General features: G+C 36.1%; 1 protein-coding gene across 5 annotated transcripts in view; it reads right to left on the minus strand.

Moving 5' to 3' along the window:
- The window catches only part of DROSHA (drosha ribonuclease III), a 119,960-nt gene that overhangs the window by 57,228 nt on the left and 43,255 nt on the right, over positions 1-19,477 (minus strand). For 4 of the 5 annotated variants that reach the window (XM_059416946.1, XM_059416949.1, XM_059416950.1 and 1 more), the window contains 4 exons: positions 11,202-11,371; positions 4,520-4,644; positions 2,798-2,897; positions 1,242-1,349 (listed from right to left, as the gene is read on the minus strand). In XM_059416946.1, coding sequence (XP_059272929.1) covers positions 1,242-1,349; positions 2,798-2,897; positions 4,520-4,644; positions 11,202-11,371 — 503 coding nt within the window. The remainder of the gene's footprint in view (positions 1-1,241; positions 1,350-2,797; positions 2,898-4,519; positions 4,645-11,201; positions 11,372-19,477) is intronic. The other variant, XM_059416947.1, reaches the window with a different exon arrangement.

The following is a 19,477-nucleotide window of genomic DNA, read 5'->3' on the forward strand; positions in this document are numbered from 1 at the left end:
CCTTAGGATGACATTATGTCGGTTTTGGAGAAACAGAAAAACTGGATAATATAGCTCTAAAACCCCAAGAAAGAATCAGAAGAAGATACTTCTGAATATTTACAGTAAAAAAAAAAACAAAAAACAAAAAAAAACCACCAAAAAAAAAAAAAAAAGCTCAGTTAGCAAAATAACTGAAGATTTTGTAGACACAGATGGCTGCCATGGTAGAGCGTTATTCTCAAACTATCTAGGAACATGGCAGCAATAGCAGTCCATCTTAACATAAAAATATGTAGCTCTGGACATCACAATGTAAATGAGTCACCTAGAAATCCCTTTAATAATAAGATTAAATCCCACTGTTCAAAATAATAATTAAATGCTAACACTAATGATTTAAAGAAAAAACACCTCATTGTGATGAAATAAATACCGGAGACAGCTTGAACTTATTACCATGCATGCTGCCACCAAAACAGTGAGTCGAAGCCTGTAAGTATTCTTCCCAACAGCTGAATATGGCAAAATACACTACCTGACCCCTGCCTGGGTACTCACTGCCTTGACTGTAATTCTCATGAAATGTAACCAGCATCAATCAAAACAAAAGAATGAAGTAAAGACTCAAAGAATATGCTTGGTTTTAGGAGTCTCTAATTTGGTAGAAATTCCACTCATAGGGAAAACAAAAATAGTTATCAGTGAGAGTTATATACAGCTGAAATGTTCCTCTATTAGTTCACACAAGGAAAAACTATTATCATTTGGCTCAAATAGGAAATTTATACTGATTTTGTTCATTAATGCCTTCCGTTCTACGCAGTGTAAGTTTAAGTCATCAGTCTGGAAAGTTCGGACAACACAGTCTTCAGGAGTCTGCCTGTAGAACTGTTGGAGTTATCTCTTTGGACAGGCACCCACACATTCGCTGCAGACAGGCAGGTGCATCTGAAGAATACACTCGCCTTCACTCAATAGGCAGAGACAGAAAACATGACTAAGTAATCGCACCCCCCACCTCACCACCATGCACATGCGTGCATGTGCACACACACGCACACGGACACCCACACATACATACACAAGGGAACATGAAAACTGATATAAAAACAAAACCAAAACAAGAGCAAACAATCTGTGGTTGGTGTTCCATTTAGCTATAAGATAGTATGTTCTATAGAAACTTAACAGAATTAGGAAAACTTTCTTTTCGAGAAAGAGATATATACGTATAAATGTGTTCTCAGAGGTATCATCACCTGACAGACGTCAGAACGGATGCCAGTTTTCCAAAATCCTTGACTACTTAGCTCCACTGTTACTTCTCGCCTCATTGTATTCTTCTGTCGTATTTTTTGGAGCGCTTCCTAGAAAAGAACTCATTATGATGAGTAACCTGACAGTTGTGAAGCAGTATTAAGCCAAACATCAAGCATTAGAAAATAAGCTGGATTCATTCAATATCACCTTTACATTCAGGTATTCAAACCTCTTCATGCCAAATTACAATATTTTACTTGAAATAAAGGCCAGGACACTCTAAGCCTTGGGTATAAGCCAGCCTATCCTGGTAACCAGATAAGAAAATATCTAAACCAAATCAGCCATTCTGGTGAGTTCAAACAGAAAAAGTGCCCTTTTGCTGATAAAAGAGATAAAGTATGATGTTTGGGACTTAAAATCAGAGTGCAAAAATTATATTTATATCAAGCCTTATGCTAAGCATTTACATCTAAGAAAGACAATCAGTAAATTAATCTGCAACCCACATAATTCTAAAAGTTGCCTTCTAATTTATAAAACCCTTACAAAACCTCTTATAGCAAGGGTACATTTTCTTTAGAAAAAAAAAATGATTTAAAACTTCTGCAAGACATGATCAGGAGCTGACTCTTCCCTTCAAATAATTAATTATAAAAAAAAAATCTTATATCTGCACACTTATTCAACAAAAATCTCATAGGAATTCATAACAGGAAATATCACACAGCCTGCTTCATTGATTAAATGGCTACTACAGATCAAATACCACTGGAGGAAAGCTAAATGGAGTATTTCAGAAGTCCACACAACCACCCTTCTCCCTGGATCCAATGACAGAAAGAAATTTCAGTCTGTCTCCCCAAGCCTTGGTTCCTTCTTTATAATGAAGGTATCTGGCTCAAGTCACAGGAAGTGACAGGACCAGAATTCAATCACTTTCCCCAGCTTCAAAGCCTTGTTCTCTTATACCCAAAGCAAAATAAAACATCATTGAGACAAAATTTAAGTTGATACTGAATCCATTTATTTTTAAAATTATGAATTAAGAATGAAAACATAAATGATCCTGGAATATAGGACAATACTACCCATAAGTAAAAAATAGGAAATTCAGGATATAAAACCTTGTAAGTTTACTCTGTTGAACTAACAGACCTATGGAAGGCACATGAAAGGCAGTCTTTTATGACCTTAAGACCAAGAAATTTGAGTATGACCCAAAATACATTATGTACAGTCTAATCAGTGATAAAAGGTTGACCCAGCAACTGTAAAATTTGAAAAATTTCTATAAGATATATTTATTCCCAATGGTAGGAATTCATTAAGAAACAAGCCTTTTTAGTAGGGTAGTGGAGGTAATGTTCTCTTAGATACTAAAAGATGAAAAAGAAATCCATCTGTCTACTAATGTGAGGAGAGAAAAGTACGATTTTTTTTTTTAGAAGTGTTTTTCCATCTTATTCTAGAAGCATGGTGTAAGGCAATAATCTTGAAAATAAACCTGAAGCACATCATTATTAATCCCGGAAGAACAGGACTTGATACCAACCTCCCTTTGTGCCAGCTTCTGTTTGTCAGTTTGTTTAACTTTGGGACTATTTGCTAGGAGGTGGCGAAGTTTCACATAACTCTTCCACAGTTTCTGGTACCTAAGGAAAAGGACAGACAGACATCTCAGACAAAAAGCAGGAGAATCTGAAGTGCAATAAAACCAGCTGTTTTAATAAGCCTGCTGAATCATAAATTACATTCTTTTGGATATCCTTAATGGCAACAAACCATCATTCTAAGGAAGGATCTGATCTGGGGGCAGCAGAGCAGGATGACCGAGAGTCATCTGGAACCTAGTGATTAAGTTGATAATTATTTGTCTATGTTGAAAATGAGGTGTCACTACATATGCCTGAATCTCTCAGGAAAGAGTTCCAAAGACACATAAAAACCAACAGAAACGTATCATTTCTCATCATTACCTATTTTATTTAAATATGTACTTTCTAAGGTTGTTGAAAGAAACACCCCTTATTAACAAGGACACGGTCGGTCTCTGAACTGCCTACAGTGAAAGTAAAAGTTGGAGAGTATTAAAAAAGGGAACGCTGTTTGTACCCACACCCAAGCTACACAGCTGTATCCATTTCTGCACTGGAGAGGGAAAAAGACAAATGGTGTGCACCAATTTGTATTTACCACACAAAAACAAGCATAGTTGTTGAAGCCAAATAACGTGATAAGCTAGATCACTCTAAAGCATCCTGTTAAAGCGTCCTGGGGAGGAAGAGAAATGCAGTCCTGCAGCAGCACACAGTCCTGCCAACTGAGAGTCCACGAGAGCCTATCACATTCTACTAACATTTGTGATAAGAAGGGACTTTCAACGAATTTTCTGTCATATTGAAACTGCTCCTTTCTTGGCCTTAGCTGGGTGTCTCCTTTTTGGTAACAATTTTTTAGAGAATGGAGGAAAGAAAGAAGTACTTACACAGTGCCTGGTTCACTGCTTCATACTTTTATCCAAAGGGGGAAAAAAAAGAACAAAACCCTTTAGCCTCTTCTAATGTATCAGCCAGAATTGTATTTATGAACTGAAAATCTCCCATGCCCTTTTCTCCCATTATGAATCCTTAAAAAAAAAAATTAAGTCAGGAAACTGTTTGTTTACCGAGGTAGGAAATCCAAATACTTCTGAAGAATATAATGGTACTATTTCCATTCCCACACATCCTCATCTTCTCCCAGAAAAACACTAACAAGCCAGTTGGAAAAACTCAACTGTGGAAAGTAACATCAATTCTAAGAGTCAGAAGTCATGCCTTCTCCTTACAACGCAACCCTTGACTTTGCATGGGATCTTGAGCTCTTATTAAGATGCCTCCCAAAATAGAATTCTGCATAAATCCAGCAGTGCTAGGAACATGGTGCTACTTTCCTCTAGAGTGCACTGAAAAAATAAATAATAATAACAATAAATATTGTTATGATGAATAAAGGAAAAGTTCCTTAAAAGTTAAAAATACACGGGACTCAAGTTGACCAAAATTGCCAAGGATAATCTACTGAATAATAATTTCCTGCAGTCAAATCAATAGAGAAAATAATTCTTCAGGAGCTACCAAAACCTGTTTCATTTGGTAACCTAAATTTGGAAACATGGCTCATTTCAGGTCTTAATTTTTTAATAAGAAAACATCCACTAAAGGATATTCCTCTGCTAATTCAGCTGTTAGTAGAAGGTGAAATTGGCTAAGACAAACACCGAGAAATATCTTACTGTGGGTCTCCTGCATAACTCAACTGTGCAGGGCGTATCCCAAAGTGGACGATAATCGGAAAAGTAATCACATCAGGGTTGAACTGTTCACGATCCAGTTGATCGATGCGGACAGAGCTAGGTTTCTAGAGAGAAAAATCAAAGCCATTTATTCCCATAAGAAGTCTTTCAGTATTGACTTTAACCTAAGTAATGAAGAAATTAGTCGGATTTTTCCTGGGAAAGCCTCATCCCCAAGGGAAAATGTCATTCAAAACCCGTTAATCATAGCAGCTATACTATATAAAAACTATAATGTCATCCCTATAAATGAGTCTATGCCACTTGGCATAACGAACAATGATTTTGTCCTTTTTTGCAGTCCACATAGAAACCTTTAAAAATTAAGCTTTTAAAAGGACACCTAGTCGGATATAACTTTTCCTTAACCTCTCCAAAGGCACAGGGGAAATATTCCACATCGTGGGGAAGAAGTGTGCTGGCTTAGTCTGTTTCGTTTCACATTTCAAATGAATGGTTTACTTCTATTCAGGATGCGCAGATGCCTCTCTATATTCTTTTTTCCATTAGTTCTTTGTGTACCTGTTTTTCCTTTCCTTTTTTTTTTTTTAAACAGTCATATAATTCACATATAACATTATATTGGTTTCAGGTGCTGGACATATTAATTCAATATTTGTACACCCTATGCAATAATCACAATAGTCTAATTAGCATCTGTCCCCATACAAAGATACAAAAATTTTTCTTATGAGAACCATCAATATCTACTCTCTTAGTAAGTTCCATATATGCAACACAGTACTGACTTACAGTCAGGACATTATATGTATTGATCCCCTTTACTCATTTTGCCCACTCTTCTTCCGCTCCCCCTCCTGGCAACCACCAATCTGTTCTTTGTATCTGAGTTTGGTTTTGCTTTGTTCATTTGTTTGTTTTTCTGATTGTATGATTTCAGCGTTTGTCTTTTTCTTATTCCACTTAGGGTAATACCTTCAAGGTCTATCCATGTTGTTGCAAATGGCAAGGCCTCATTCTTTTTTATGGCTGTGCAGTATTCACTGTGTGCCTGTATCCATTCATCTACCGATGAACACGTAGATTTTCTTCCATATCTTCGCTATTGTAAATAATACTGCAGTAAACACAGGCGTGCCTCTCTTTTTGAATTAGTGTTTTTGTTTTCTTCAAAATACCCAGAAGTGGAACTGATGGATCATATTTTTTAATTTTTTGAGAAATCCCTATACTGTTCTCCATAGTGGCTGCACCAATTTACATTCCCACCAACACAAGAGGGGGCACCTGGGTGGCTCAGTGGGTTAAAGCCTCTGCCTTCGGCTCAGGTCATGATCCCAGGGTACTGGGATAGAGCCCCGCATCGTGCTATCTGCTCCGCGAGGAGCCTGCTTTCACCTCTCTCTCTCTCTCTCTCTGCCTGCCTCTCTGCCTGCTTGTGATCTCTGTCTGTCAAATAAATAAAACCTTTAAAAAAAAAAAGTGCACAAGAGTTCCCTTTTCTCCACATCCTCACCAACACCTGTTATTCCTTGTTGTTTTTATAACAGCCATTTTGAAAGGTAGGAGGTGATAATTCATTGTCTTGATTTGTATTTTCCTGATGATTTGTGATGTTGAGTGTCTTTTCATGAGCCTGTTGGCCCTTTATTTCTTCTTTGGAAAAATGTCTCTTCAGATCCTCTGTCCTTTTCAGTTGGATTTTGTTGTTGTTGTTATTGTGCTATGTGAGTACTTTATATGTTTTGGATATTAACCGCTTATTAAATATCTGATTTACAAATATCTTCTCCCATTCATTTTGTTGATGATTTTCTTCACTGGATGGAAATTCTTTAGTTTGATTTAATTCCATTTGTTTACTTTTCTTTGCCTTTGTTGCCAGATACAAAAAATCAGCACCCAGACCAATGCCAATGAGCTGCCACCTATATTTCTCCTGTAAGTTTTATGGGTTCAGATCTTACATTCAAGTCTTCAGTCCATTTTGTGTTTGGCATAAGGTAGTGTGGTCCAATTTCATTCTTTTACATGTGGCTCTCCAGTTTTCCCAACACCATTTATCAAAGAGACTGTCCATTCCCCATTGTATATTCTTGCCTCCTTTGTCATGCACGAGTTTATTTCTGGGCTCCCTATTCTGTTCCACTGACCAGTATGTCTGTTTGGGGTTTCTTCTGGCTAATGTCATATCATTCGATTACTATAGCTCTGTTGTATAGTTTGAAATCAGGGAGCATGATGCCTCCAGCTTTGTTCTTCTTTCTCAAGATTGTTTTGGCTAGTCAGGATCTTTTGTGATTCCACACAAATTTTAGGATTATTTATTCTATTTCTGTGAAAAATGCCATTAGAATTTTAATAGGGTTTGCACTGAATCCATAGGTTGCTTTGAGAAATATGGTATATTAATAATATTAATTCTTCTAAGCCATGAGCACAGAATACCTTTCCATTTATGTCTTCTTCAATTTCTTTCATCACTGTCATGGTTTTCAGAGTACAGGACTTTTATCTCCTCAGTTAAATTTATTCCTAGATATCTTATTCTTCTGATGTAATTATAAATGGGACTGTTTCTTAATTTCTCCGATAGTTCACTATTAGTACATTATAAAAACGCAACAAATTTTTGTGTACTGATTTTTTACCTTGCAGCTATCCTGAATTCATTTATTAGTTCTAACCATTTTTTTGGTGGAATTTTTAAAGGTTTACAATATATAAAGTCATATCATCTACAAATAGGGAGAGTTTTACTTCTTCCTTCACAATTTTGATGCCTTTTATTTCTTTTTATTTCTTTTTCCTGCCTAATTACTCTGGCTAGGACTTCCAGTGAGCATCCCTGTCTTGCTCCAATGTATTCCTTTAATTCTACACCTTTAAAAGAGAAGGTATGGTGACACAAAAACCAAATGGGTAAGCTTCTCATTATGTCCATGTAGGCCTTTTTTAAATTTTAACAGAAAGCCTCATTTTTAAAAAAATCTAATACAGGAAGAAGTGAACAGGTGGTTCCTTCTTCAGTTAACAAAATAACCTCTCATCCTAAAAGTTTCTTTGTAAAAGGATGGTAAAATCATAGAGTTTTCTCAACCTCCTTGCTTATTCTCAACTCTCACACCAGTCCCTAATTAGAAACTAAATTCTTACCAACAGATTGTGGCATCTTTGGCTCAGCTACTTTAGAGCCAAATGCTACAGAATCGTTCCACATGGAAGCCAATAAGCTTCATTTTGTCATAAAGCAATGCCCATAACCAGAGTCTGGATGGTGGCCTGATTTGTCCAGGACAGAGGGGTTTCAGTGGAAACCTTCCAGCAATTGAAACAAGCTGGTTACCCCACCCCCCAGGCTGTAGCCCCAGTCAGCCATCCAAGAAATCCAAGCAGGTGACAGAGAGAATAGATCTGTGTAAATTCATGCATGTTAGTTAATAAACAACTTACACTTAAGTTTTAAAAGAATATTTCAAAGTCACTTAATGGTCAAAAGGTTAGCAGGTATCTGAAAAAGTTGACCTCTGCTCTCAAAATTAAACTAGAGAAGATTTTTGTCACAGGTAACCTAATAAGAAATTATGTTAAATGCCCATCATCATCAGTAGCAACATAGTATTTAGGTCTAGGAATTGTTGCCAAGATTTTGTATATCAAACCAGCAGGATACAGTTTTAAAAGAGGAATTGCACAATTGAAAATGCTAGTAAATTATTCATGTTTTCATGATTTTAAACACCATGCTATGGCATCAACCAAGGAAACAGTGATTTAAAATATCTGGGAAGAGATGAAACAAGTTCTAGACTTTGGCCCCACCTTACAATATCCATCATACCAGCTTTGAGGAAGAATTAAAAATATTCTCTCTAATGACCAAAGTATTCCCTGGCAGAGGCAAAGTGCCTCGGGAGGGAGATTAATTCTTTTAAGTTCTGAAGCAATAAAATACTTAATGTGACCATAATGGCTTGAAAAATTTAATAAATTCTCCAATATTCTTACCACTGGGTAATCTTTCAAAGCAAGTACTGCAGAGGATAAATGTGGTGCATGTCTACTCTGCTCTATTTGCAAAAGATATAATGAAAGGATGTTTTTGTGATACTCAGTTTCCAGGATATTTTCCTCCTTTAAACATATTTTTTATTGACTTTAACATATTCCCAAGTCTGGCACTCAAACTTACCTTTCTTTATTTCTGATTACTTTTCAACATAAATCTTTCATCCTGACTAATCTGGTTTCATTATCTTCAAAACTGGCCATATATCCTCCCAAGTATATACATTTAATCATGCCAGTAAGTTATACAATTTTTCGATTCCTTAAAGACCTCCCTGTAGCATTCACAAAGTATCCCTGGCAGCCTGGTCAAGTGATCTCGCCTGAAACTACAGGCTTTCCTGATTGGCTTTTGTACTGACTGGTCCACAGATTCAACAATTCATCACAGACTCCTCTCACATGGATATGTCATTAGTCTGCACCTGGAAAAACAGCATATAAAATCTCTAGACTTCACGAGCACCTGACTCACATAGTAGTCTCCCAACAAATGAGTTAAATGAAATCATTGTAATGGAATAAATGTTCTTCTATGCCAATGGCTCAAAACCATGAATATGTGAATCAGAAAAGCACCTGGCGATTTTTTTTTTTTTTTTTAAACAACAGATCCTTGGGTCCCTCTACTTGGGAGTATACACGGGGTGGGGATCATCAGGGCATTCTTACATGTTCAAAAGCTCTCCAACTTATTCTTGGGTTTCAAGAAATGTTAACCATACCATGGAAAGAAGTCCCAAGGTAAAAGTATTCCCAAAGTGTGCCTGCACTATAGACCATGGAACTCTTCAAGCAGACCCACCAAGATGAAAAGGTATGTCTCTCACCATCCTCACTGCCACCCATGTTCTGATCCCGCTATAAAACCAGCAGGAGAAATGTAAATTTATGCAACTGTTTAAGAAGAAAAATCAAATTCACAGTTACACTATCATAATGCTATGATTTGTATATTTCTTTTAGAATTACTTTAACAATTAGTTATGTGGCTTAACAATATAATAGCAAAAATTGTATGCTTTTCTTAGTTTTATGTTTAAACATGCTTTTATTAAACACTTTCACTTTCTAGATTTGTTTGAAATAATCAGTATTAGCTGGAATATTTGATTTGCAAATAGTAACTTTTTGTTTGTGCAGATGTTACTGTCATGCTACAAAAAGTTGATCCAGAGTTTTTATTTTTATGAATCAAGGCTATTAAACAATTTGGCAGCCTTCTAAAAACAACAGCTTTGTTTAAATAGATTATTCTGTTTCTTTACATAAAAATATTTTAATTCTCCATTTCTAGAAAACTTTATTCTGATAAGATGCCAACATCTAACTATTTTATGAAACAATAACATACTTCAGAGAAAAAATTATAATTCATACAAATATATAAAGCAGCATTTTCTTTATAAGAGAAACCCACGTAACTTTTAATTCTCTGCTCTTAGTTTTTTATATTTTTACTTCAAAAGTTAATATTTGAAGCTAATTTTAACACAAAACACTTAAGGAACAAAGAAATGGGAAATATTTGTAATAAGTATGGCAAAGGATCAATAAAAAAGGACAATGATATCACCAAAGAAAATTAGACAAGGGATATTAGTAAGTCATTATCAAAAGAAAACAGAAAAGGCCAATAAACATTTAAAATATCAATTTTTGCCAAAACCAAAATAAATACCAAACTGAACTATATAAATTTTTTCCCCTTTCCCAGTTTTTTTTTCCCCTCCCAGTTTTTTTGTTAAACTAGTACATTATAACCAATTGAACAAATGGACATGCTCATATGCTCTTGGTCAAAGTGCAAATTTTACAGCCCTTCTAGAAGGCAGTTTATATGTATCAAAAGCCTTAAAAATGTGCCTATCTTCAGCCTATTTACTTCACTTATAAGACTTCTTCCTAAAAAATTAAATGGACACATATTCAAAGACATACATGTTCATGTATATATGTGTTTATACATACACACGTACAAATTCAGTACAGCAATACTGGTGATAGCAGAAATCTGAAAGCAATCAAGGTGTCCAATAATATGGGGTTAATTAAATAACTTAGAAGCCTTTTAATTACACTTGTAAAGAAATTTAAGACTATGGAAAAATAATTTTGTGATTGTTGTTTCTAGAAGAGGATGAGAAGAAAAAGGTCTAAAAATGAATATTTAATTGTATAATGCCAATTTTAAAACAATATGAAAATCTCTAAAGAGACTAGAAAAATGAATAGTAAGCATCTATGGAAAATGGAATTATGGATACCTTTTAGTGTCTTCTTTGGGCTGTTTCTGCTTTCTTAACTTTTTATAATGAAGACATATTACTTTTATACTCAGAAAAAAATCAGATCTGAACATACCTAAAAACTTTGACATTCTCCACAATGGGCAGAATTTACTAATCAGATGAACTTACTACTAAAATATGATTACATTGTAGCATTTTTTTATTTACTAAATATTTAAAAGGAAAATTACTCAAAGGACAAGAATGAATACTTTAAAACTTTTTAAGTGTTCTGTTACTGTTTTTGTGAACACTCAAACTGGAAAGAAAGTGGTTGAGTCTCAGTAAGCACCAGAACATACCATTCCAGGGTTGGTGACAATCATGCCTTTGCATTCTTCTGCGTATTTCTGCCACTCAAGTTCTTCCCACTGAAGCATATTGGCAATCTCCTCTTCAGGGACCAGGGCTTTGCTACACCGTAACAAGTAAAGGAGAATCTGGTGCATGGACAGCACTTCCTTTCCTCCATCTTGGGTGGGAGTGGAAAGAGAGGGAAAAATACAGCTATTCAACAGTCAATCATCAGCCCAATAAGGAAAAACAAGATGGTGAGGGGAAAAAGAGCATTTAAAAAAAAGTAATTTAGAATTTACATTGTTTAACCAGGTGCCAAATAATACAAAAGCCATTTGTTTCATTGATGAACAGTGCTCATAAGCCATCTCATTTACTAAAATGGCAACAACAACATTACAAATGATAGAAGATTCCATTTGTGAGGTATGAATATAAAAAAAGTGCCTACCTAACTAAATTTAAAACCACCTAGCATAAGGAGCCACGGTTCATAATATACAGAACTATGTTATGTCTTAAATATTTTATCATTCTTTCTAAGGTAACAGATGAAAGCTCTTTAGAAGTGATGTTACTGTCTTAAGGAAATTCTAAGCTTTTATGAGATATTTATGGATGTTTCCAATAAGCTATTGTTGCATTATGGTCTAATTTTTTGGTGCTAATGTGCTGCACCTGCCATGATGAATAGCGCTAAAAAGCCTGTACTAATATCATGAAGATCATTATGGAGTTAGTACATGGAAAAAATACCAAGTACTCTGAGGCTTACAGAAGCATATATTACCAAGTACAGAGAATAAAAACAACAAAGGACACAATTAAAGTACCTTGGAAAGAGCCAATTTAATCTGGTGCTTGTTGAACCAAAGGCATAATACTGGGTTCACAGGCTTCTGCCTTCTCTTTGGGCTTAACTTCTTGATCAATATGTGCAACCACCTTATACCACTTTTCTTTGCTTAATCCCAACCAAGGAAAGGACAAGAGCTCTGAAGGTTTGGAGGTCACAGACTACCCCCTCAGGTCACGAGATATGCTAGGAATACCAATATATGGCCAAACACTTCATGGAGAAACAAGGGACCAAGATGGTAGGGATGGGTTGGCACAAATGAGAGTGTCCTATTTGCGCTAGAGGAATTAATGGCACCCAAATAATTTGGGGTACTAGAAAGAGGTTGAAAGACCTTTTTTTTTTTTTAAAGATTTTATTTATTTATTTGTCAGAGAAAGAGCACAAGCAGGGAGAGTGGCAGGCAGAGGGAAAAGCAGGCTCACCATTGAGCAAGGAGCCCGATGCAGGGCTCCATCCCAGGACCCCAGGATCATGACCTGAACCAAAGGCAAATGCTTAACTGATTAAGCCACACAGGTGTCCTGAAAGTTCTTTAATATGAGTTGTTGGGGGTAAGAACCTGGATAGGACTACACATCTGAGAAAGAAGAGAATAAAGATCAAAATTTCTTTCTTTTTCATCTGTGCGGCCTTTTTTTTTTTCTCTCTCACACGTTGTTATGGAATTAAACAGCATTGCTGCTATAGAACTACCATATATACAGGCATGCATTCATTCATTAAATACTTGTTTATATTTCACAAATATTTACTGAGCACCTTTTATGCAACAGGCACTCTTCCAGACCCTAGAAGTGCAGTGGTGATCTAAAAATCCAAAATCCTTTATATTCCAGAGAAGGGCAAGACACAGCAAAAAAACAACTAAAAAAGAGACCAGGCCAAGATAAAGACTCTTCTATAAAGAATCAAAATGGCCGAAGGACTGCAGCTGAATTTAAAATGGTGGTCAGGGAAGGAATCTATGAAGAGGTGCCATGAGAGGAAAGACCAGAAAGAAGCAAAGGAGCCCATTATGCAGGAATGTGGGAGAAGAGTGTCTCAGAGAGAACACACAGCGGTAGCCTATGGTAAAGTGCGGTTGACGTGTTCCAGCAACTGCAAAGAGGCAATGTGGATGGAATGAGGTAAGGAAGAGAGTGTGAGAGAGGTGGCAAGGAGGTTGGATCTTTTAAAGCTTCTACAGAGCACAGGAAGAGCTCTGGATTTTATTCTCTGATGATCGGTTTTATTACCATTATGTTCCAGGCACTAGAGTGGTCCCATGTCACAGTCATGGAAAAAATAAAAACACAAGCTCTAAACCCTCAAGAAGCATGTAGGCTAATGATGATTAATCAGAACTGTTCCTAGAGGAATCTTTGTAGATAACACTCTGAAAACAGAGTTCTTAGTCAAAGCCAGTCTCCAAAAAAAAAAAAAAAAACATTGTCCAAGAAGTGACTAAAATACAATCAACCCACATGAGGACATGTTCTACCTACTGATTCAGATTATTGCTCACAGCAGTGAAATTTTTTATGCCTCATTACAAAGCATCTGCTTTAAACCCAAGAGTCACCTTTGATGAACAAAGTTCCATTGTAAAGGGCATATTTCTCAAGAGTCTGTCTCAAAAGACATTTCAATCTCCCTGCATATAACATGCTTTCCTTAATCAGCTATGCTCCCCTCTTCACTAAGGAGCCCAGCAAAGCCATAATGCCTATCACAACGCCTGTCTGAGCCCACAGTAGTCTCTACTTCTAGGGAGTCTGAGGCAAACAGATGGAAAAGAGAACACTAAAGCCAGAATATGTTGATTTACACCGCATGTGTACACACAGAGAACAGCAGAGAGAGAAAGGAACCCTAGGGAGCCTTGAGAAGAACTAGCACACTGACTAGATTCACTAGGAACCAAGGAAAGAGTAAAAGAGTATTTGGCTCATAATCTCTATATTTGGTAGTCTCACTGAAGAGCACTGCAGGCCTACAAGGACCCATCAGAAGCCCAGCAAGCCGTAAGAAGGAAGAGAGTGTTGTTTTGTTGTAAGGATTAGAAAAAAAGGCTCAGATTTTATTTGGGGAAGGTGGTGTATGGTAGAAGGAGCAAATATATGCAACGCCAGGTAGACAGAATAGCACTGAAATGTCCCCACCAGCAGTTACAGAGGGCTGACTTCATGGCACTGCAAATAGAAGTGAAATAGACTAAGTGCTATGAATTTAAAGTGAAAAGACTGAAAAACTAAAAAAGCTATTGGAAGAGAGGAATACTTGAGCCTACAAACCAAGGACAGGGCCCAATTTAGGAGAAAAATACCTGCGAGATAAAGAAAAAGGGTCACAGGGTGTCTGGGTGGCTCATCGGTTAAGCATCTGATTTCGGCTCAGGTCATGATCTCGGGGTGCTGAGGCAGAACGCCATCTCAGGCTCTGCACTTAGCAGAGTCTGCTCACCCCCTCCCACTGCCCCACCCCCAACCCGTGCGCACACACGCACACTCACTCTCTCAGATAAATAAATAAAATATTTTAAAAGAAAAGAAAAAGAAGAAGAAAAAAGGTCCCCAAATGCCTGTCAGAACGCTTTTACCTATTTTGGGTGTAAAGCTGCTAATGAGAAAGAAGAGCTTTACAGCAGCATAGAAACCAGAAACATTTAAAAGCACACATACATCAGATGCAAAGTCAGTAATGCTGAAGGAGAAATTATAAATCCATGTTGAAACCTGCTAAGTATTGTAAATAGCAACTAAAGTCTGAAGAGACAGCTATTTACCACTGTGACAAAGCAGAAACCCAGGACACAGAACCTGAAAAGCAAGGTTTACAGAGGAGGGGGATTGAGGTCCTGCTCCAGGTTGGGTACTGGGGCGCAATCTTTATGCAAATATTAAAAAAGGAAGACAAGACTAGAGTCCTGTCAGAGCCTGCAGGGCAAGGACTGCATCCCTCACGCCCAGTCCAGTAAAAAAGACATTCCATAAGTATCTCTGGGAATGACTTTCTGAAGCAGATAAATAACATAGCCACTTGCTCACAGACGGCCATGAATTTACTAATGTTAATGAATTGGCTCTTTTGGTTTGTCTGCTTTGCTACATGTTTATGTTGGGGATTTATGGAACTATGTCACTGAGGGCTAGGAAGTAATTTTTATCTCATTGGCTGAGATAAATAGGACATGATATAAATGAGAAATTAGAGCGGGTAAGCTAAGGTTAGCAGGAATTCTGCCAGCACTGGGACTGGAACTGTGACAACGGCTCATTATTCGGGAAGAACTGGAGTTTGTGTTTCAGGGAATGAATCTGGACAGTCATTAATGAACTGACAGACTTTATAAACTGTTTCTTAGAGACCCAATTCTCTCAGTTTATATTGCTTGATTATTTATATGGTGGGGGGGGGTAATCTGTTAGGGAATTTGTGGTAAGAATATGGCTGGTTAAACGAGCCTTTCTTCAGCGTAATAGTTATTTTAAGAACTATAAAAATACCTTCCTCTTTGCCTACACTGAGAGTAACTGTATAACTGCATTGTCGTGTCTCCTGTATATTCCTACTAACGTGTCTTTACATAATCTTAATTTGTCTTAATGGCTATTTTCTAAAATTCCCCCCAAAGCATTATTTTCCAAATGGAAAAAGATGCTCTATCAATTGATGCTTTTTAAAACCACACTCGGTTCCCCAGGAGTTTTGAGATCATCTCCCAGTCTCCGGGTCTCTATCAGCCATACCTGCAAACTGCTTCTCCAGAATTGGGCAACTTCCAGAAATCAATCTGCACAATAACCGATTTGCAAAACTGATTCAGGAATTCTGAAGCTTTCCTAACAGGGATAATATAACCAGTGAACAGCCTTTCCCATAAAAGCAGCTTTCCTATCTTGAATTGTGCCCTGCCCGAGCCCCAGCTCCAGCAAGAATAAAACCTTAAACTAACTCTTATCAATGGTTTGGCCACCAAAGGTAGAGGCGGGTACTGGAAGGAAATAAAAATTTGAGATAATCCTTAAAATCTCAATAAACTGGTTGCTCTGTGACTTGACTCCTGGCCAACTAGCCTGAATTAAATAGTCTCTGGTTTAAGCCATTAGCTTAATTTTGGATAAATTTATATGGAGCAAATAAAACAACTATCTTCAAAACTATCTATTCAAAACTATCTTACTGGGTAAACCGGGAAACTAAAGAAAAAGGATAATGACTGATAAAACTTCAATTAAATATAATAAATTGCTACAGATGAAAAGCAAATGAGCACGAGAGGACTGTGAAATACCTAAAATATATGAAAACTGCTCATTCTCAAAAAAAAAAAAAAAGAAAACGGCTCATTCTCATACAAGTTCAAATAAGATGCAAATAATAACTGTGAAATTATGTTGTGTCTCTCAGATCAACACAACTGTACTAGTCGTGATATACAGTGCTGGCAGACATACAAAAAAAAAAAAAATACTGCTAAAACTGCCAGTTAGAGTTACATATCATGTCCTTTCCAGAGTACAACGGACAACCTTTTCCAAATGCTATCATAACAAATAATTTTACTTGTAGGATTCTACCTTAAAGATGCATAATACCACCGTCAAAGTTTTTATACATAATGGGGAAAAAAATATACCTCCAAAATACTTGTCACTAGAGGATTTGTCATAAAAATTAATGTCCACTCATACTATAGAATGCTATGAAGGTGTTAAAGAATGAGGAATGTATTTTTATACAGGATATCTGACATAGTTGAGTAAAAAAGAAAGTCGTAAAACATACTTAGCATTATCCCCACCTAAAGAAAAAAAGCATAAATTTCCTTATATAGGGTAAAATGAATATAAACCAAACCATATAAAGTCTAGAAGGGGGTATTTACTTTTTTACTTTATATACTTTCATATCGTTTGTGTACACACACACACACAGCTGGGCCAATACAGGGCAAAAGTAACACTTCAATACTGTGAAGAATGACCTTACCAATAAACGGTTGAGGATCAACCAGATATTCATATTGAAAATAAGGAATCTTAAAAAAAATAAAATAAAGATAAGGACTTGATTCATATAACAACTGGAAAAACAAGTTTTGAGACAGATGAGAGATCTAAATTTCTAGAAAATATATGAGAGTATCTTGATTACTTTAGGATAGGCAAAGATTTCATAAACAAGATAAGCATAAGAGAATATGTAATTTGGACTATATTAAAATTAAGAATGTCTGTCGATGACAAATCACCATTAAGATGATGAAAAAGCAACCCAAAGAGAAGGTACTGGCAACCTACACATCAGACGAAAGTCTCAAATATGGGGTGTGTGTGTGTGTGTGGGTGTGTGTGTGTGTATCTAACAAATGAAAAAAAAGACATACATCACCCAACAGAAAAATAAACTGAAACTCAAACAGGCATTTCAAAAGACAATATCCAATCAATTAATACATGAAATGATGCTCCATTTCATATCATTAGAGAAGTGAAAATTAAAACTGTAATATGATACCTCTGAACACTCATCAAAATGGTTAACTTGAAAAAGAAAGAAAAATGCCAAGTGTTGGTGAGAATGTGGAATAATCTGAGCTATCCTATACTGCTGGTGAACAGGGAAAATGAAACCATCATTTTGGAAAACTGTTGGAAACTATCCATAAAGCTTAAAATAAACACAACTAGAATGTCCACTCCCAGGTAAATATCCACAACAGGAAAGCATAAATACATGCTCCCCAAAAGGCACGTACAAGTGTAATGGTGAATATATGTATGCTACTTGAAAGAGCCAAGAATATGTAATACCCCAATGTCTATTAATCACAGGTTAAATACACTTTTGTCACACTATATAATACTATGTAACGAGTAATGAGAATTAACCGACTACAGTTAATGGGAATGGGTGTCTCAAAAACACATATTACAAAAGAAGGCAGAAACAAAAAGGATACACAATTCTAGTTCTTATAATTAAACAACAGGCAAAATTAACACGGTGTTTTCAAGTCAGAATAGAAGCTACCCTTGAGAAGCTGGGAGGTGACTGCAAAGGGGTCTTGAATGCTGGTAATCTTGATCTGGGTGCTGAGAACACAGTGTATTGACTTGAAAATCACTGAGTCTTGTATTTATGCCATGTGCACTTTTCAGTGTTTGTGCTATAATTCAAAGGTTTACTTTTTAAAAATAAGAGATAATACCACAGAATGTTTGAAAGTACATTCACTCTCATTAGTAACAAAATACATGAATAATTAACTAAGGCACTCTTGTGATCAATTAAATAAAGCCAGTAAATAAGTTATTGAGTCCCAGCAATGTGCCAAGTAGTATGTTAACACTGATACAAGACAGACACTGTTTACTCCTTAGCCTCATGGAGTTAATAGGAAGGAAGGAGGAAAAAGTGAAGAAAGGGAGTCGGAAAGGTCCAAAATGTGAAGACTAAGAATGCATTTTTCATGGCAGCATAAATTGATGCTATTCTTTTGATAAGAAATTTGGCACTAAGTACCATGTTCCTTAAAATTATCCATCTGCTCAATGAATTAGTAAAAACTAGGATTCAAATCATATATTACTAAGATAATAACTAGGTAGCAACAGCCTATGCACAGAAAAAAAATGAAAATGTATATTAAAATGTTTTTCTTTTTAATTCACCATTTTCTAAAAGATTTTAATGAAGTCATACCGTAAAAAACAACTCAATTATAATTTGCCACTCAATACTAAAATACATTTTATACATTAGATCTGTATCTTTCTGTATCTTTTTCTGTATCTTTCAGGGTGTTTTAATATATGTATTTTCAAAGGGAAGTCTAATGAAAAGGTAAATCCCATTTAAAAATAAATCACTAGGCCTTTTTCTTTAAGACAACCTAAATGTTATCCCTACAATAGTTACAAGAGACATTTTGCAAGAGTTCAAATCCCACAAAGTAAATATCTGACATAAGATTTTTGCTTAAGATGATTTTAAAACCATCTACTTCCTTTTAGAGATTTGCCTGGTCATAAAATGTCTAGAGGCAGACAGAGTAAGAAAGAAAAGGCTTTCAACAAGCTCACTCTAGCACTGTCTTCTAGTAAGTTTGCTGCTAAAGCTCCATTATAAAATCAAAGATGCACCCAAATGAATAGACTTCTCAATAAAATAAAACCAGCTGTACAAAGGAGAAAACTTTTGAATACATTTTCCAAATGAAATAAGCATTAACAATAATACCAAAAATATGAGTAACTCTATCCTAAACTAAAAAGAAGCCATTGTGACTGAGTGTCTGAATTGAGGAAAGGGTATCAAGAACTAATCTTGAGGCAAATCTAAACTAGAATGAGTAGATGAGAAATAAAAGGCCCAAAAGACAAATCAGAGAGCCAGGAGGAAAGCAAGGAGAGCTCAGCACACAGCAGACAGGGT

This window comes from Mustela nigripes, chromosome 12 (assembly GCF_022355385.1).
Source record: "Mustela nigripes isolate SB6536 chromosome 12, MUSNIG.SB6536, whole genome shotgun sequence".
Taxonomy (NCBI): domain Eukaryota; kingdom Metazoa; phylum Chordata; class Mammalia; order Carnivora; family Mustelidae; genus Mustela; species Mustela nigripes.